This window comes from Grampus griseus (genome assembly GCF_964374135.1).
Source record: "Grampus griseus genome assembly, chromosome: X".
In the NCBI taxonomy this organism is placed as follows: Eukaryota; Metazoa; Chordata; class Mammalia; order Artiodactyla; family Delphinidae; genus Grampus; species Grampus griseus.
Genome location: NC_138999.1, coordinates 13496919 through 13517724, shown reverse-complemented (window position 1 = coordinate 13517724; position 20806 = coordinate 13496919). Strand labels below are relative to the sequence as shown.

At 42.9% G+C, this 20806-nt stretch overlaps 1 protein-coding gene across 4 annotated transcripts in view; it reads left to right on the top strand.

Annotated features, from left to right (window-relative positions):
- The window catches only part of CTPS2 (CTP synthase 2), a 109065-nt gene that overhangs the window by 37208 nt on the left and 51051 nt on the right, over positions 1–20806 (top strand). For all 4 annotated transcript variants that reach the window (XM_082681879.1, XM_082681880.1, XM_082681878.1 and 1 more), the window contains one exon: positions 85–128. In XM_082681879.1, coding sequence (XP_082538005.1) covers positions 85–128 — 44 coding nt within the window. The remainder of the gene's footprint in view (positions 1–84; positions 129–20806) is intronic.

Below are 20806 nucleotides of genomic sequence, written 5' to 3'. Positions count from 1 at the left end.
ACCTCTTAGTAAAAAGCATTCTTATTGCTTGAAGTATTTTTCAGCAGTATTGGTGAGTTGCTGAACTCATTTCTTTATCTTCAGATGCTGATTCCACAGAATTTGAGCCAAATGCCCATGTTCCTGTGGTAAGTGGCTTAACTTTCTGGGTTGGGTCATTGTTTTGGTTCTGGCTCGGCATAAACTCATGAGGGGTTATTATTACTATTTTTTTCATTCTGACATCAGGACATTTTAATTATATATGATTTTTCTTGTTCTTATTACTCTTATTGTTATTAGTTTATATCAAACCACTTTGTTCTCAATTGTCCATCTTGTCGGTTGTGCCTTGAAGGAAGACACAGTCCTAGATTGGCTTCTCTTTGCAATAGTTTTCAAGCTGAATGTTTAGGAATGGGTTGAGTTGACTGTGACGACAGTCACTCACAGCTGATGTAAACACACGGGCTGTCCTGTCTCTAGACCCATCCCCGTCTGTTCTGCTGCTGCTTCTCATCTTTCACCGATTCCTTTTCCTGTAAAACATTCAGTCCAAGATTTTGGCTGGGAGTGAAGGCCATCGTGCTCTGTCACCTGCTGCTCTGCTAACTTATCCCATGGCATCCCCCTCTCTCCTGCACTTGGGGTTTTATAGTTGGACTATCTGAATGAGTTTTTTAGATGTATCCTGAGATTCCCTACACCTGAGATGTCCGCGTCCTGCAACCTCCTTACCCCTGGAATCTCAATAAAACTGATGAAGAATTTAATTACAAAAATAAACCAAACCTCATTACCGACAACTTCCTATTCATCCCGGGAAGGCTTTTCTGACCTCCTTTGTTTCCTGGCCTCTGCCTTCTGAACCTTGTACCACCTCTATCAGAGTGTACACCTCACCATTGTGATTGGTTTTTTATTAACAGTTTATTGAGATATAATTCACATACCATAAAATTGAGCCATCGAAAGTGTATAATGCAGTGACTTAGCACATTCAAAGATCTCTGCAACTATCACCACCGTCAATTTTGGACCATTTTGATTATTCCAAAAAGAAATTCCACACTCTTTAGCTGACATCCGCAAGCCGTCTATCCTTCTAGCTCTAGGCAACCATTAATCTGTTTTCTGTCTCTCTATATTTGCCTATTCTGGCCATTTCATATACAGTTGACCTTTGAATAATGCAGGGGTCAGGGGCTGACCCTCCACGCAGTCAAAAATCTGCCTTTAACTCCTAGTCGCCTCTCCGTATATGCGTTCCTCTGTATATGTGGTTCCGCATCTACGGCTTCAACCAACCATGGACCATGTAGTACTATTTACTATGGAAAGAAAGGCATGTCTAAGTGGACCTGCTCAGTTCAAACCTGTGTTGGTCAACTGTAAATGGAATCATACAATATGTGGCCTTTTGTGACTGGCTTCTTTCATTTAGCATAACATCGTCAAGGTCTGTCTATGTTGTAGCATGTATCAGTACTTTGTTTCTTATCCATTCATCCTTTGATGGACATTTGCTGTTTCTACTTTTTGGCTACTATGAATAATGCTGCTATGAATATTTGTGTACAAGTTTTTGTATGGACATATGTTTTTGTTTCACTTGGGTCTATACCTAGGAGTGGAATTGTGGGTCATATGGTGACTGTATGTTTAATTTTTTGAGGAACTGCCAGACTGTTTTCCAAAGTGGCTGCAGCATTTTACATTGCCACCAGCAGTGTGTGAGGGTTCCAATTTCTGCATATCCTCAACACTTGTCTTTTTGATTACAGTTGACTCTTGAACAACATGGATTTGAACTGTATGGGTCCACATATACGTTGTTGTTGTTGTTGTTTTCAATAAATCATCCTACAGTACTACCTGATCCATGTAGGTTGAATTCACGGGTATGGGACTGCAGATACAGAGGGCCAAGTGTAAAGTTATATTCGAATTTTTGACTACTTGGGGGTCAGTGCCCCTAAGCCCTGCATTGTTCAAGGCTCAGCCGTGTAGCGATTCTAGTGTGTGTGAAGTTGTGGCTCACTGTGGCTTTGCTTCACCTTTCCTTGATGTCTGAGGATGTCGAACGTCTTCTCGTATGCGTACTGGCCACTTGTATATCGTCTTTGGAGAACTGTCTATTCAGATCCTTTGCCCACTTTTAATTTGGGTTATTTGTCATTTTATTATTAAGTTGTAAGGGTTTTTTATATAATCTATATACGAGTTCCTTATTAGATATATAATTTGTGCTGTTGACATGTGGAGCCAGATGACCGTCATGTTCATTGTAGGATGTTCAGCAGCATCCTTGGCCTCTACCCACTAGATGTCAGTAGTACACTTCTCCCAAACCCCAGTTGTGACACTAAAAATACCTCCAGACATTGCCGAACGTCCGCTAGGGACACAGGTGGAATAGCCCCCGTTGAGAAGCACTGATTCAGAGAAATCTAGTTCTGTTCTCTCCCCTGCAGCATAGTCCCTTCCTTCCCTATGGCAACCATTAATTCATTTTTTTAAATGGGTTATCTTTCCATTTTTAAAATATAAGTAAACCTGTATGTCTGCTTGTAACCCCCTCCCCTTCTTAGATAAATGACAGCATACTCTGCCCATTCTTTCTGCCTTGCTTTTTTCACTTAACTCTGTATGCTGGAGTAGAGATCACTCCGTGGAAGGATATAGAGATATTCTTCACTCATTTTTTTTTAAAATAAATTTATTTATTTATTTTTGGCTGCATTGGGTCTTTGTTGCTGCACGTGGGCTTCCTCTCGTTGCGGTGAGCGCGGACTACTCTTGGTTGCGGTGCGCGGGCTTCTCATTGCAGTGGCTTCTCTTGTTGCAGAGCATGGGCTCTAGGCGTGCGGGCTTCAGTAGTTGTGGCCCGTGGGCTCAGTAGTTGTGGCTCACAGGCTCTAGAGCGCAGGCTCAGTAGTTAGGGTGCACGGGCTTAGTTACACTGTGGCATGTGGGATCTTCCTGGACCAGGGCTCGAACCCCATGTCCCCTGCATTGGCAGGCGGATTCTTAACCACTGCATCACCAGGGAAGTCCACTTCACTCATTTTTATAGCTTGCAATTCAGACTATAATGAATTGTAATTTCCCAGCCAGATGACACTTTTAAGTCTTATGCTCAGAAGACTTAATACAAGTGAAGAGTTCCTTACAAGGCTTTAACAGAAACATATGTCCTGACTAATGGCTGAAATGGCTGTGCCAGGCGAACCTTGGGTTTTCTTTTAGAGAATACTTTGGGATAGGAAGTGATTTTACCAGTAGGTGCCACTGTTAGATAGCTTTGGCAAGGTTAATTCCTTGATGACTATACTTTACTCTTTGTGTGTGTGTTTGCATATTTTTAAGACATTTATACACAGGATAAAAAAGTTAAGCCCTACAGAAAAGGTATAAAACTGCCTCTCATGTGCCCCTACCTTACCTCAGTTCCCTTACCCAGAGGTGACTACCTTCATCCATTTCTTTTGTTATTCTTCCAAAGATTGTATGTGTGTATGTGTACAAATGCCTACCTACAAACATATATGGACATATGTTCCCTTAAAAAATACATATGCTACCATGCTTGAGACATCGTTCCCCTTGCTTTTTTTAAAAAATAAATTTATTTATTTATTTTTTACGTTGGGTCTTTGTTGCTGCGTGCGGGCATTCTCTAGTTGCGGTGAGCAGGGACTACTTTTCGTTGTGGTGTGCGGGCTTCTCATTGCAGTGGCTTCTCTTGTTGCGGAGCACAGGCTCTAGGTGTGCAGGCTCAGTAGTTGTGGCTTGCGGGCTCTAGAGCGCAGGCTCAGTAGTTGTGGCGCACGGGCTTAGTTGCTCCTCGGCATGGGGGATCTTCCCGGACCGGAGCTCGAACCCGTGTCCCCTGCATTGGCAGGTGGATTCTTAACCACTGCGCCACCAGGGAAGTCCCCTCCTTGCTTTTTGTACTCATCACTCCACATCAGTGCACAGAGATCTTCTACGTGCTTGCCTTGCTCTGCACATCATTCTTTATTTAAACAGTCTCATATTGATGAATATTTAGGTTGTGTCCATTATTTGCTGCTTTAAATTGTTGCTGCAAATTAGTATGTGTACATATGTTCTCGTAGCGACACATACACACTTCTGTGGGATGAATTCCTAGAAGGGGAATTGCGAAGTCAGAGGAATTGTGCGTTTTACATTTTGATAGTTTCTATACTCATAAGTGAGATGAGAACAATAAAGCCTAATTGCTACTGAACATCTTTATGTCGTGCATTCAGTTTGTTGGAGAAAAATAGCCTTAAGAGCCACCATTTATGAGGATGGGGAGAAGTCTTATTGAAGGAGAAGACTAAGGTGATAGAATCACCAGGGAGCAGACACCAGGAAGCCTGGGGAATCCCTTGAACTTGAGCAAATAACAATGACTTACAGTGGGTAATGGCCATTCTGGCCCTTCTCGCTAAAAAAGTAAATAGCTTTGGAAACCGGGAGCCTCCTGAAGGGTATATTTGCAGCTAAAATCTGTTTCATGGGTGTGGGGGAGAAAAATAATTTCCCTCTACTCTTCTAGATTCTTGGCCGAGGCCCCCTGTAATAAAGGAATAACAAGGGAAAAACAAACAGAAGCTTAATAACATGGATACCTCCTGTATACCCAGGAGTATACAGAGTTTCTGAGTAACTCCCAGAAATGGCCCAAGCCATCATCTTAAGTACCGTCTCCAGCTACAGAGAAGAAAAGAGGATGTTGGGGGTGGAGGTATTTATGGGAGGTTTTCAAGGCAAAGCACAGTAAACAAGGGTGAGTTTGTTATGCGGATTTAAGTCCCCGCCTTCTCCATTGAGAAGAGTTGCTAGAGATTTAGAGTCACCCTTCTCTTCCTGGTACAGAGAGGGAGACACCCTTACAAATGGAGGTTTCCCTTATAAATGCAAATGTCTCTAACAAAAGGGTAACTTCTGTTCTGTTTTAGAGCTTCTCCTATATCTCCTGTTTCTTAAAAATAATCAGCCCAGGATAATCTTTATGGCAAAGAGGTATATTTTGTGTGTGGGGGGCAAATTCTGCTCCCCTTCGTGGGCCATCGTGACCCTCCTTTGGCATGCATGATTAGTCTTATGGTTGCTTATTAAATCAGTAGAGATACTGGCATACAGCACAGATATCTAAGAGGGGGCGTCTCTCGTGCACGTAAAAGGAGAAATAGTTTTTTTCCTAAGAGTGAAGGTAGAGTCTTTCTGAGTCTGGAAGTACCAGGAGAGAGTGAGTAAAATTTTATTGTGCCATTTCTCTGCTTGATCCACAAGGTGCAATAGAAGGCTCTGGAACTTTGCAGAATATTTAGGTTCTACAGCAAGTCTGACTTTCTGGCCTGCTTTAAAGCAGCTTCACCCACCTTCTAGATGATGTGTACCAGGAACGCCGCTGTAGCTGACTTGTATTCTGACTCTGTATCAATCACATGGCAGCTGCTGACACCCTTGACTTTGAATTTGGCTTCAGATCTCTCCAGTTCATGTGGAGGATAGCTCATGGCATTGTAGAGTTTATATTTAGAATGTTTTTGGCTTTTGAGATATATATATATAGGAAGAATGATCTCAATCTGATGTTTAGGTATGTGGATATGCATAATTTTTAGCATTTCTTTTCTGTTTACTGAAAAGAGTAACTTAAAAATATGAATTTACGTTAGATATGGAAACAGAATCTGAAAACAGAATCCATGTTCCACATTCAAACACATCTACACAGACTGGTGTCAACTAAAAAAATAATACAGGAGGCTGCAAATAGGAAAAGAGTTTATTTGGAATCTTAAGAATTGCAATTTGGGGGAATTCCCTGCCAGTGGTTAGAACTCCGCTTCCACTGCCGGGCGGGGGAGCCCGGGTTTGATCCCTGGTCGGGGAACTAAGATCCCACAAGCCCCGCTGCATGGCCAAAAAAAATCTGGGTAACCCTAAAAGAGTGTTCTGAGGAAGAGAGAGTCAGGACTTATAAAGACAGAAAGCCAAGAGGTTGTTAAAAGTTGCCTGGTAGGAATTGTGATGGACTGTGATGCGAGTCAGAGAATACTTGCCCTGAGGAATCATGAGTTGTTTTAGGGTAGGGGTCCAGTAAGTATCTTGAGTTTCTGGCCGGTGTTCTGAAGCCGAATCTGACCTCTGTACCCCGAAACCAAATTAAATTTCAGAGACAGAGTTTTAGGTGAAGTAGAAAAGAATAGCTTTATTGCTTTGCCAGGCAAAGCAGTGGACTAATGCCCTCGAAACTGTGTCCCGACCGGGAGGGGGTAGTGAGGAGTTTTACAGTAATGGTTCAAAGAGGGCGTGATCAGCTCGTGGACGTTCTTCTGATTGGTTGGTGGTGAAGTTGGAACCTTCTGGTTCCAACTGGTCTGGGGTCTACCTGCTTGTAGGCAGCATGCAGTTAACTTCTTCCACCTGGTGGGGGCTTCAGTATCTGCTGAACAGCTCAAAGATATTGTTATGTGTGTCCCTTGAGGGGAACCAGGACCCTGCCCCAAGGCGGCACTGTTGTTTCTCTTGACTGTTCCTCCCTTGTCTCCGCATCCCCTCCCTTCCCTAATTAACACCGACCTGCTGGAACTCAGGGAAGGTCAGGGGGCCTGAATGAAGCCTATTGCCTGTAATCAAGAAATGGGGGACATGGAAGGGCTTTTGTGCTCAGGAGCCTCACAGGGTCCTGCTTGATATCAGTTCTGATGACTTCATTGGGTCAAAAGGTCAGATTCCATCCAGGCTGACACGTGCCTAAGTCATACTTCCTTAGTGGCCTCCTGGCTCCATTGTAGAGAGTTCTCTTAGCAATACTGAGTCCATTTGGATTTTTCCTTTCACATATGTACACTTGGATGGTGCTACTGGTAAGGAAGAGTGAGAAATGTGAAGCATTTTAAGCAGATGCAAACGGAGATTTGAGATTGTGGCATTTGATATTTCAGTTTTGGTTATTTATCATAGATGTGACTTCTTTTACCGCCCCCCCCTTTTTTTTTTTTTGCGGTACACGGGCCTCTCACTGCTGTGGCCTCTCCCGTTGCGGAGCACAGGTTCCGGACGCGCAGGCTCAGCGGCCATGGCTCACGGGCCCAGCCGCTCCGCGGCATGTGGGACTGGAACACGAACCCGTGTCCCCTGCATCGGCAGGCAGACTCTCAACCACTGCGCCACCAGGGAAGCCCCTACCCCTTTTTGATCCAAGAATTTTCAAAGTCAAAATTAATTTTACATCTGACAGTGGATTTGTGATAGTCACATATAATTAAAAATGCATTCAGGTGAAGGGTAATTTGTGTTATATACTAAGTATAATTAATGCATAACATTTTCCTACCTTTAGTTGAAGCCCTGTTAAATTAAATATTTTCTACTTTCATTTATTTTTCAACAATTTCATATGCAAAGCAAATTAAGAGGGTTAAAAAACCCAGACAGCCACTTACAGTAACCTTCCAGGCAACTTTTATAAATTTGAAGACTGTTTTAATTTAGAACATTGTAGTAAGCATCTCCCAACTAACAAAATGATCTTAAAGAAGTCATTTGGAGCTTAGTTTGGGCTAAAGAACTTCTTTCTCATAAAAGCAGTGGTGAGGAAGACAGCTGTACCGTGTGTAAAATAGCTTTCTATGGACCAGTCTGGGAGCCTAATAGTCACTTAATCCTGTCTCTGTGGGGACCATAGGTTCAGAGCTGATATCAGGCTGTTACTGGAGTCTACTTTTTAAAAGGAGTCAGCACAGCTGGGAGTAAGCCCCCATTAGTGAATCAATAAGGGTAGCCCATAATTTTAACAATAACTGAATGACTAAATGAGTACTTCAAAGCTAATGTATTTGAAAGCTTTTATACATTTAGCTCAATGAGAAATGCCTTAGGAATAGGTATTTCAACAACTTCAAAGATTTTCTTTTTTTTTTTTGCAGTAGAAATAGCTGGATTCTAGTGGAAAGAGATTATTAAGAAAAAACTCACTGTGCATTTGGCACTCGTCCACTTAAGTGCAGTCCTAACTGTAGCGTATAACAGATGAGCAGCTGCCACAACCCTGCTTGCATGCAGTTTAGTTGGAGACACAAGACACAGACGCCTGAGACGTACAACCAAATGTGTGGCAGTATGTGAGTACGCCCTCAGTAATGCTACCAGCTCAGACAACCAGGACTTCTGCCATGAGAGAATGTTCTGGATCTGTGCCATCCTTTATGGCAGCCACGAGCCACATGGGGCTGTGGACCACTTGAAATTTAGCTAGGGTGGCCAAGGAACTGAATTTTATTTTTTTATTTTTATGTTATTTATTTATTTATTTTTGGATCACTCCCTGTCTCTCCCAGCTTCTGGTTGCTCCCAGAAACCCTTAGCTTCCTTGGCTACATCACTCTTCGTTTTTGGAATTTTATTTTATTTATTTTTTTATACAGCAGGTTCTTATTAGTCATCAATTTTATACACATGAGTGTATACATGTCAATCCCAATCGCCCAATTCATCACACCACCATCCCCACCCCCCTGCCGCTTTCCCCCCTTGGTGTCCATAAGTTTGTTCTCTACATCTGTCTCTCAATTTGTGCCCTGCAAACCGGTTCATCTGTACCATTTTTCTAGGTTCCACATATGCATTAATATACGATATTTGTTTTTCTCTTTCTGACTTCACTCTGTATGACAGTCGCTAGGTGCATCCACATCTCAACAAATGACCCAATTTCGTTCCTTTTTAATGGCTGAGTAATATTCCATTGTATATATGTACCACATCTTCCTTATCCATTCGTCTGTCGATGGGCATTTACGTTGCTTCCGTGACCTGGCTACTGTAAATAGTGCTGCAATGAACATTGGGGTGCATGTGTCTTTTTGAATTATGGTTTTCTCTGGGTATATGCCCAGTAGTGGGATTGCTGGATCATATGGTAATTCTATTTTTTGTTTTTTTAAGGAACCTCCATACTGTTCTCCATTGTGACTGTATCAGTCTACATTCCCACCAACAGTGCAAGAGGGTTCCCTTTTCTCCACACCCTCTCCAGCATTTGTTGTTTGTAGATTTTCTGATGATGCCCCTTCTAACTGGTGTGAGGTGATACCTCATTGTAGTTTTGATTTGCGTTTCTCTAATGATTAGTGATGTTGAGCAGCTTTTCATGTGCTTCTTGGCCATCTGTATGTCTTCATTGGAGAAATGTCTATTTAGGTCTTCTGCCCATTTTTGGATTGGGTTGTTTGTTTTTTTAATATTGAGCTGCATGAGCTGTTTATATATTTTGGAGATTAATCCTTTGTCCATTGATTCATTAGCAAATATTTTCTCCCATTCTGAGGGTTGTCTTTTTGTCTTGTTTATGGTTTCCTTTGCTGTGCAAAAGCTTTGAAGTTTCATTAGGTCACATTAGTTTATTTTTGTTTTTATTTCCATTACTCTAGGAGGTGGATCAAAAAAGATTTTTCTGGGATTTATGTCAAAGAGTGTTCTTCCTATGTTTTCCTCTAAGAGTTTTATAGTGTCCAGTCTTACATTTAGGTTTCTAATCCATTTTGAGTTTATTTTTGTGTATGGTATTAGGGAGTGTTCTAATTTCATTCTTCTTTTTTTTTTTTTGTGGTACGCGGGCCTCTCACTGTTGTGGCCTCTCCTGTTGTGGAGCACAGACTCCGGATGCACAGGCCCAGCGGCCATGGCTCAGGAGCCCAGCCGCTCCGCGGCATGTGGGATCTTCCCAGACCAGGGCATGAACCCGTGTCCCCTGCATCGGCAGGCTGACTCTCAACCACTGCGCCACCAGGGAAGCCCTCTAATTTCATTCTTTTACATGTAGCTGTCCAGTTTTCCCAGCACCACTTATTGAAGAGACTGTCTTTTCTCCATTGTATATCCTTGCCTCCTTGTCATAGATTAGTTGACCATAGGTGCGTGGGTTTATCCCTGGGCTTCCTATCTTGTTCCATTGATCTATGTTTCTGTTTTTGTGCCAGTACCATATTGTCTTGATTACTGTAGCTTTGTAGTATAGTCTGAAGTCAGGGAGTCTGATTCCTCCAGCTCCGCCTTTTTCCCTCAAGACTGCTTTGGCTATTCGGGGTCTTTTGTGTTTCCATACAAATTTTAAGATTTTTTTGTTCTAGTTCTGTAAAAAATGCCATTGGTAATTTGATAGAGATTGCATTGAATCTGTAGATTGCTTTGGGTAGTATAGTCATTTTCACAATATTGATTCTTCCAATCCAAGAACATGGTATATCTCTCCATCTGTTGGTATCAGCTTTAATTTCTTTCATCAGTGTGTTATAGTTTTCTGCGTACAGGTCTTTTGTCTCCCTAGGTAGGTTTATTCCTAGGTATTTTATTCTTTTTGTTGCAAGGGTAAATGGGAGTGTTTCCTTAATTTCTCTTTCAGATTTTTCATCATTAGTGTATAGGAATGCAAGAGATTTCTGTGCATTAATTTTGTGTCCTTCAACTTTACCAAATTCATTGATTAGCTCTAGTAGTTTTCTGGTAGCATCTTTAGGATTCTCTATGTATAGTATCATGTCATCTGCAAACAGTGACAGTTTTATTTCTTCTTTTCCGATTTGTATTCCTTTTATTTCTTTTTCTTTTCTGATTGCTCTGGCTAAAACTTCCAAAACTATGTTGAATAATAGTGGTGAGAGTGGACATCCTTGTCTTGTTCCTGATCTTAGAGGAAATGCTTCCAGTTTTTCACCATTGAGAATGATGTTTGCTGTGGGTTTGTCGTATATGGCCTTTATTATGTTGAGGTAGGTTCCCTCTATGCCCACTTTCTGGAGCATTTTTATCATAAATGGGTGTTGAATTTTGTCACAAGCTTTTTCTGCATCTATTGAGATGATCATATGGTTTTTATTCTTTAATTTGCTAATATGGTATATCACATTGATTGATTTGAGTCTGTTGAAAAATCCTTGCATCCCTGGGATAAATCCCACTTGATCATGGTGTATGATCCTTTTAATGTGTTGTTGGATTCTGTTTGGTAGTATTTTGTTGAGGATTTTTGCATCCATATTCATCAGTGATAGTGGTCTGTAATTTTCTTTTTTTGTAGTATATCTGTCTGGTTTTGGTATCAGGGTGATGGTGGCCTCATAGAATGAGTTTGGGAGTGTTCCTTCCTCTGCAATTTTTTGGAAGAGTTTGAGAAGGATGGGTGTAAGCTCTTCTCTAAATGTTTGATAGAATTCACCTGTGAAGCCATCTGGTCCTGGACTTTTGTTTGTTAGATTTTTAATCACAGTTTCAATTTCATTACTTGTGATTGGCCTGTTCCTATTTTCTATTCCTGGTTCAGTCTTGGAAGGTTATACCTTTCTAAGAATTTGTCCATTTCTTCCAGGTTGTCCATTTTATTGGCATAGAGTTGCTTGTAGTAGTCTCTTAGGATGCTTAGTATCTCTGCAGTGTCTGTTGTAACTTCTCTTTTTTCTTTTTTTTTTTGCGGTATGTGGGCCTCTCACTGTTGTGGCCTCTCCCGTTGCGGAGCACAGGCTGTGGGCGCGCAGGCCCAGTGGCCATGGCTCACGGGCCCAGCCGCTCTGCCGCATGTGGGATCTTCCCGGACCGGGGCACGAACCTGTGTCCCCTGCATCGGCAGGCAGACTCTCAACCACTGTGCCACCAGGGAAGCCCTCTGTTTTCATTTTTAATTCTATTGACTTGAGTCCTCTCTCTTTTTCTTGATGAGTCTGGCTAATGGTTTCTCACTGTTGTTTATCTTCTCAAACAACCAGCTTTTAGTTTTATTGATCTTTGCTATTGTTTTCTTTGTTTGTATTTCATTTATTTCTACTCTGATCTCTATGATTTCTGTCCTTCTGCTAACTTTGGGTTTTGTTTGTTCTTCTTTCTCTAGTTCCCTTAGGTGTAAAATTAGATTGTTTATTTGAAATTTTTCTTGTTTCTTGAGGTAGACTTGTATAGCTATAAAATTCCCTCTTAGAACTGCTTTTGCTGCATCCCATAGGTTTTGGATCACTGTGTTTTCATTGTCATTTGTCCCTAGGTATATTTTGATTTCCTCTTTGATTTCTTCAGTGATATCTTGGTTAATTAGTAATGTATTGTTTAGTGTCCATGTGTTTGTGTTTTTTACATTTTTTTCCCTGTAATTCATTTCTAATCTCATAGCGTTGTGGTCAGAAAAGATGCTTGATATGATTTCAGTTTTCTTAAATTTCCTGAGGCTTGATTTGTGACCCAGGATGGGATCTATCCTGGAGAATGTTCCGTGCACACTTGAGAAGAAAGTGTAATCTGGTGTTTTTGGATGGAATGTCCTATAAATATCAGTTAAACCTATCTGGTCTATTGTGTCATTTAAAGCTTGTGTTTCCTTATTAATTTTCATTTAGGATGATCTGTCCATTGGTGTAAGTGAGGTGTTAAAGTCCCCCACTATTATTGTGTTACTGTCGATTTCCTCTTTTATAGCTTTTAGCAGTTACCTTATGTATTGAGGTGCGCCTATGTTGGGCATATATATTTATAATTGTCATATCTTCTCCTTGGATTGAGCCCTTGATCACTATGTAGTGTCCTTCCTTGTCTCTTGTAACATTCTTTATTTTAAAGTCCTTTTTTTTTTTTTTTTTTGTGGTACACGCGCCTATCACTGCCACGGCCCCTCCCGTTGCGGAGCACAGGCTCCGGACGTGCAGGCTCAGCGGCCATGGCCCACGGGCCCAGCCGCTCTGCAGCATGTGGGATCTTCCTGGACCAGGGCACGAACCCGTGTCCCCTGCATCGGCAGGTGGACTCTCAACCACTGCGCCACCAGGGAAGACCCTAAAGTCTATTTTATCTGATATGAGTATTGCTACTCCAGCTTTCTTTTTTTTTTTGCGGTACGCGGGCCTCTCATTGTGGTGGCCTCTCCCGTTGCAGAGCACAGGCTCCGGATGTGCAGGCTCAATGGCCATGGCTCACGGGCCCAGCCACTCCGCAGCATGTGGGATCTTCTTGCACCGGGACACAAACCCACGTCCCCTGCATCGGCAGGTGGACTCCCAACCTCTGTGCCACCAGGGAAGCCCTCCAGCTTTCTTTTGATTTCCATTTGCATGGAATATCTTTTTCCATCCCCTCGCTTTCAGTCTGTATGTGTCCCTAGGTCTGAAGTGGGTCTCTTGTAGACAGCATATAGATGGGTCTTGTTTTTGTATCCATTCAGCAAGCCTGTGACTTTTGGTTGGAGCCTTTAATCCATTTGTGTTTAAGGTAATTATCGATGTGCATGTTCCTTTGAACATTTTCTTAATTGTTTTGGGTTTGTTTTGGGAGTTCCTTTTCTTCTCTTGTGTTTCCCACTTAGAGAAGTTCATTTAGCATTTGTTGTAGAGCTGGTTTGGTGGTGCTGAATTCTCTTAGCTTTTGCTTGTCTCTAAAGCTTTTGATTTCTCCATGGAATCTGAATGAGATCATGCCGGGTAGAGTATTCTTAGTTGTAGGTTCTTTCCTTTCATCACTTTAAGTATATCATTTCAATCCCTTCTGGCTTGTAGAGTTTCTGCTGAGAAATCAGCTGTTAAACTTATGGGAGTTCCCTTGTATGTTATTTGTCGTTTTTCCTTTGCTGCTTTCAATAATTTTTGTCTTTAATTTTTGCCAATTTGATTATTATGTGTCTCGGCATGTTTCTCCTTGGGTTTATCCTGTGTGGGACTCTCTGCGTTTCCTGGACTTGAGTGGCTGTTTCCTTTCCCATGTTAGGGAAGTTTTTGACTATAATGTCTTCAAACATTTTCTCGGGTCCTTTCTCTCTCTCTCCTCCTTCTGGGACCCCTGTAATGTGAATGTTGTTGCGTTTAATGTTGTCCCAGATGTCTCTTAGGCTGTCTTCATTTCTTTTCATTCTTTTTTCTTTATTCTGTTCTGCGGCAGTGAATTCCACCATTCTGTCTTCCAGGTCACTTATCCATTCTTCTGCCTCAGTTATTCTGCTATTGATTCCTTCTAGTGTAGTTTTCATTTCAGTTATTGTATTGTTCATCTCTGTTTGTTTGTTCTTTAATTCTTCTAGGTCTTTGTTAAACATTTCTTGCATCTTCTCGATCTTTGCCTCCATTCTTTTTCCAAGGTCCTGGATCATCTTCACTATCATTATTCTGAATTCTTTTTCTGGAAGGTTGCCTGTCTGTACTTCATTTAGTTGTTTTTCTGGGGTTTTATCTTGTTCCTTCATCTGGTATATAGCCCTCTGCCTTGTCACCTTTTCTGTCTTTCTGTGAATGTGGTTTTTGTTTCACAGGCTGCAGGATTGTAGTTCTCCTTGCTTCTGCTGTGTGCCCTCTGGTGGGTGAGGCTATCTAAGAGGCTTGTGCAGGTTCCCTGATGGGAGCGACTGGTGGTGGGTAGAGCTGGGTGTTGCTCTGGTGGGCAGAGCTCAGTAAAACTTTAATCTGCTTGACTGCTGATGGGTGGGGCTCGGTTCCCTCCCTGTTGGTTGTTTGGCCTGAGGCGACCCAACACTGGAGCCTACCAGGCTCTTTGGTGGGGCTAATGGCGGAGTCTGGGAGGGCTCACACCAAGGAGTACTTCCCAGAACTTCTGCTGCCAGTGTTCTTGTCCTCACGGTGAGCCACAGCCACCCCCTGCCTCTGCAGGAGACCCTCCAACACTAGCAGGTAGGTCTGGTTCAGTCTCCTAGGCAGTCACTGCTCCTTCCCCTGGGTCCTGATGTGCACACTACTTTGTGTGTGCCCTCCAAGAGTGGAGTCTCTGTTTCCCCCAGTCCTGTCAAAGTCCTGCAATCAAATCCCGCTAGCCTTCAAAGTCTGATTCTCTAGGAATTCCTCCTCCCATTGCCGGACCCCCAGGTTAGGAAGCCTGACGTGGGGTCAGAACCTTCACTCCAGTGGGTGGACTTCTGTGGTGTAAGTGTTCTCCAGTCTGTGAGTCACCCACCCAGAAGTTATGGGGTTTGATGTTATTGTGATTGTGCTCCTCCTACCGTCTCACTGTGGCTTCTCATTTGTCTTTGGATGTGGGGTCTTTTTTGGTGAGTTCCAGTGTCTTCCTGTCGATGATTGTTCAGCAGTTAGTTGTGATTCTGGTGTTCTCGCATGAGGGAGTGAGAGCGTGTCCTTCTGCTTCGCCATCTTGGTTCAGGGCCTACTTCACTCTTATCTCTATCACCCTGGTCACATTGCTTCCTCCTCTTCCTATGTCTCTGTGTCTTCTCTTCTGTGAAGGAACTGAATTTTAAATTTAATTTAATTTAAAAAAAAATTTATTTAATTAGTTTATTTTGGGCTGTGTGGGGTCCTCGCTGCTGTGCACGGGCTTTCTCTAGTTGAGGCGAGCAGGGGCTACTCTTTGTTGTGGTGCGCTGGCTTCTCATTGTGGTGGCTTCTCTTGTTGCAGAGCTCCGGCTCTAGGCACGCGGGCTTCAGCACTTGTGGCACGCGGGCTCGTTAGTTGTGGCTCGTGGTCTCTAGAGCGCAGGCTCAGTAGTTGTGGTGCACAGGCTTAGTGACTCTGCGGCATGTGTGATCTTCCTGGCCCAGGGCTCGAACCCATGTCCCCTGCATTGGCAGGTGAATTCTTAACCACTCTGCCACCAGGGAAGTCCGTAAATTTTATTTAATTTTAATTGATTTTAATGTCAATAGCCACCTAGTGTAGTGGCCCAGGTATTGCACAGCACAGGTAGACCTTGGATACTTAAGAATTCAGGGTCAGGGGTGGTGAGAGGGGGGAAATACTGTGGATTACAGTAAGAAGGGAAGATTGTGACACTCTTGGAGAGTTCACTGAAGGCAGGGGAAGCTTATGCTAGGCTGGAATGTCCAAGATTTTGTCATAAAATAGCGTGGCCAAAGCACATCTCTCCTGTACAGAAGTGGAAGGAAATAAAAGGGATTGGTGTGAATTTGTGGAGGTCCTTGAGTGTCAGTGTCAAAATTCATCCTGAAGAATCAGGGAATGAGTAAGATAATACCTGCCAACCTTGACATATTATGTAATTGATAAATACTGTACTCGTTAGTGAAGACTTTTCAGTAGAAATGGGTACTTTAGGAGGATTCAGCTGCCGTGGGAGACGGAGGGATGAGAGGGGAGAAAAGACTTCAGGCAGTGCACAAATCTGCATCACAGTCTTGCCCTTGTTGACTGTGCTTTTCCTAGTCACCTCCCATAACTGACTCTACCCACCTTCAACATCCTCTTGTCTGTGGCTGAAGTTGGTATTTAAGGTTAGGGTTTTGGCCATTTTGGTGAGTTACTCAGTTTTCCTGGGTCTCTCCCATGTATACGTGTTATTAAACTTTGATTTTCTCTTGTTAATCTGTCTCATGTCAATTTAACTCTTAGACCATCCAGAAGACCTTATAAGGGTAGAGGAAAATGTCTTCCTTCTTAACCACATGATGTTTATTTGTTGTGTTTCCTCTCTTTTTCAATGCCCAGTGCTGCCCCTTTTCTGCACGTTGTCTTCAGCGTTGCTCCTACAAATCCCAGTTGAAATACTACTTCTTAGATTAAGCCTTTCCCTCGCCTGATCTCAGAATCACTGACTTAGGATCTCAGAGGTCTGACAATTTGTATCTCTTATGGCATCTTGTATAATACCTTGCCTGTAGTAGGTGCTTTACGTATGTTGGAATTGAAAGAGATTGTGTATATTTACTTTGTGAGAGGCTGATTGAGATCGAAACCATAGGCGAAAATGGGAAGCTAGCATGACCTAAACATTAGAACTCAAGAAAGCACATACAACAAAAAATAAAACTCCAAGCTATAGACTAATATCGGTTATTAATAAAGATGTAAAAACCTTAAATAAAATTTTAGAATGTCTAATTTAATAGTGTTAAGGGATAATCAGTCATGAATGGATAGTGTGTTTATCCCGGGAATTAAATTGATTAACACATCATACTGTTCAAACAAAAGAGTGAACCCCCGTATCACCATAGACACTCAATAGGCAGCGTACAGTATCTACACCCTGGTGCTCACAATCTCATAACAAACTTGACAGGGTGCTTCAAACAAGAGAAAGAATATCTTTTACAAAACAGTACCCAACCATAAACTCAGTGGGAGAATAAAGATCATCCCTGACTTATGATGGGGTTGTGTCCTGAATATTGGAAGTCAATGCATTTAATACACCTAACCTACTGAACATCATATTTTAGCCTAGCCTACCTTAAATGTGCTCAGAACACTTACATTAGCCCACAGTTGGGAAGAACCATCTCACACAAAGCCTATTTCATAATAAAGTGTTACGAATCTCATGAAATTGTTACTGAACCAAACTTGGGTCCACCTGCCCGATGCACAGCAAAGCCAGTCTGCTGACACCGGGTTGTGGTGAAGGACGGAACAGCGTTTATTGCAGGGTGCCAAATAAGGAGAACGTGCAGCTAGTGCTCAAAAGACCCAAACTCCCCAATGGCTTTTAGGCAAGGGTTTTTAAAGGCAACATTATGGGAGAGGGTCGTAGGGTGCCTGATCAGCTCATGGACGTTCTTTCTGATTGGTTGGTGGTGAGGTAACAGGGTGGTGTTTCAGGAATCTCAATCATCAGTCTTCTGGTTCCAACCAGTCTGGGGTCTGTGTGCAGACCCTGTGAAGTCAACGTCTTCCGCTTAGTTTCTGCAGAAGAACTCAAAGATATGTGTCAGATCGTTGTCTATATCCCTTCAGGAGGAACTAGGAGTCCTGTGACTCTGTTGTTTAAGCTAGTAGTACTTTTCTTGTTTGATTGCTTTCCTTTGTTTCTACATTTTCCACTTCTCTAATCATTAACTGGGTCTGCTCTTTGGAACCCGGGGAAGGTCTAGGCGACAAAAGCTTTTTCTACAAACAAGCAACAGGAGACAAGGAGGGGCTTGTACCCAGGAGGGCCTCGCAGGGTCCTGCTCTGTTTCATAATTTATTGAATACTGTACTGAAAGTGAAAAACAGAATGGTTGTCTGGGTGCAGAATGGTTGTACATGTATCAGTTGTTCCCCCTCGTGATTGCACGGCTGACGGGGAGCTGTGGCTGCCACCGCCCAGCATCACGAGAGGATTATATTGCATATCTCAAGCTCAGGAGAAGATCAAAATTCAAAAATTGAAGTACAGTTTCTACCGAATGCACATTGCTTTTGTACCACCTTAAAGCTGAGAAATGGAAAGTTGAAGCATTGTAATTTGGGTACCATCTGTAGTGGGGGATTCCCATAAAAACCAGAAATAATAAAAGATATGTACTGTTGCGATTAATGAAGTAGTTAAAATGAGACTGATGAATGCTGTCTGGGGAGTGAAGCTGATGCTCTCCTGCCTGTTTCTAGCAATATGAATCAATACAACCTTTTGGAAGTCAACTAGGTGGTCTCTTTCACAAAGCATAAAAATATTCATACCCTCTGACTTAGACATTTACTTCTCCGAAATTCTCCTAAGGAATCTGATATGTTGACAAAGAAGTGAACAGGTATTCACTATAACATTAGTTAGAAGAATCAGAAATGATAGTAATTTAAATGCCCCACAGTGGGGAAATAGTTGAGACCATTAAGCGGTATCCCTACAGTGGAATATAACTAGTCATTAGAAATGTTTAAGGCTTTTGATGCTATGAGAATGCTCTTGTATGAATTAGAATGATACAGATTGTGTTTAAATATTCCCTGATGGTGTATAAAAATCTCCTTTGTTTCTTGATGGAAGGGTTAGAACTCATTTTTCTTTTTTTCTGGTTAAATTTCTGAGTGTTTGAAATAGGTTCCAATATGCACTTCCCAAAATTTAGACGGTTGTATGTTCTGACTATTCCAAATAAGAAAGAGGATGAAAAGAGGCTCATTATGAAAAGCAACAATATGGTATTTTACAAATGTTTTCTTTTTTTACAATTTTATTTATTTATTTATTTATTTTGGCTGTGTTGGGTCTTCGTTTCTGTGTCGGGGCTTTCTCTAGTTACGGTGAGCTGGAGCCACTCCTCATTGCGGTGCGCGGGCCTCGCACCGCTGCGGCCTCTCCTGTCGCGGAGCACAGGCTCCAGACGCGCAGGCTCAGTAGGTGTGGCTCATGGGCCCAGTCGCCCCGCGGCATGTGGGACCCTCCCAGACCAGGGCTCGAACCCGTGTCCCCCGCACTGGCAGTCAGACCCTCAACCACTGCGCCACCAGGGAAGCCCACAAATGTTTTCTTTTTATTTAAAATTTTCTTTTATGCTTTTTGATGGGACACACATTTACAGGGTTGAAAAACCAAAAATGTACAATAAAATATGAAGTGAAAAGTGGCTTTCACACCTCTGTCCCTCATCTGCCCAGTCCTTTCCTTGAAACCGAGCAAGGGGTTGAGTGCTCGCTGCTCAGAAAGCCAAACTCTGACAGCGAGTATTTGCAGCAAAGTAAGGGTTTATTGCAGGGTGCCAAGAAAGGGAGTGGGAGGTGAGCCTCAGATCCCCTCCAATTTGGTCTTCGAGTTACGGGGTTTTTAAAGGGGAAGGACAAAGAAGGTGGGGCTAATCATTGTCTTGTGACATTTGTTAATCGCAGTTTCAAGAGTCAGGATGCCTAAGGTTTATGAGTCTTTGGCCAGGTTGTCCATGACCTGGGGAGGGGGGCAGTCTGTTAGCTCATCCTGCCCTGGAGAAACAGCCGGAGTTTGTTAAGGATGTTATGGACAAGAGCACTTTTAGTCCTCTGACTCTGGTTGATCATTGTTCAGTTAGCACAGGATTGAGGTCAGAGGGGATGAGAAAGGGGAAAAAGGTTTTAATAGAGAGGTTAATCATAAACTCGGCAGGGGAATTCAGTTTTAGGGGGACTCGGTTTCATACTAACATGTGACCACTGATACTAGTTTTGATTTTGATCACAGGCGTCAGTAGCGGCAGCGAGCAGTAGCTGGAAGCAAGATCTTAGTTCCGGGACCGGGAGTCCTAACCACTGGATCACAGGGGCCAGCAGCTAGGGCCTGGGTCCCTAGTTCTTGCCTGCCTTGTCAAGAAAGAATTCAGGTGCGGAGGCAGAAGGTAAAGAGAAAAGTGAAAAGTTTACTGGAAAAGCAGAGTACATGCGGAAGGAAGCACAGGCGAACTCAGTGAGAGAGTCATGAGAGTCGGGCCTTTGGGAAGTTTAAACCCTTTATGAGGGGGCAGTCTTCCGGGTCTTTGTCTTCTTCTTGGCCAATCGTATTGTTTTGACCCCATGGCTAATTTGTCTCTGGACCTTCCCCTGGGTGTACGTGCACCCCTCAATCAAGATGGCTTTCATCGCAAAGGCCTCTGGGAGGGAGGTAGCAGGACTTACTATGGTCTGGCATCTCCTGCCTTTTTGACCCTGTGAAGGCTTTTGTGCATGCGTAGTGTCTCCCTTGCCCCAAGGATGGGAAATGTATGACCTCTCAATCTTTTAACAGGGTTTAGCCCCTCTCTGTCTCTGCCATAAAAGTGTCCAGTGTCCGGTTATCTACCCTGTTCCTGTTTCTTATATCGAGGTGCAGATCTCAAAATATAGACAGGAGTCCGGTCATAAATATGTAGTCCTGGAGCCCGTTTGTCTCTTGCCCCAGGAAATGTAAACCGGGGGCTGGTAATGATTGTCTGGCCTGGAGCTCATCTTCTTCTCACCCCAGGAAGTGTGAACAGGAGGCCAGTTGTAAATGCCTAGCCTGGAACCCACCTATCTCCTGCCTCAGTTTCTTCTGTGTCCTTTCAGAGATTTTTTTTTTTTAGCTCATGTTCAAGCAAATTTAAATATATGACCTCCCCCGACCTTGCCCTCAAGTCACTATCTACTGCCTAGCTCATTTATGCCT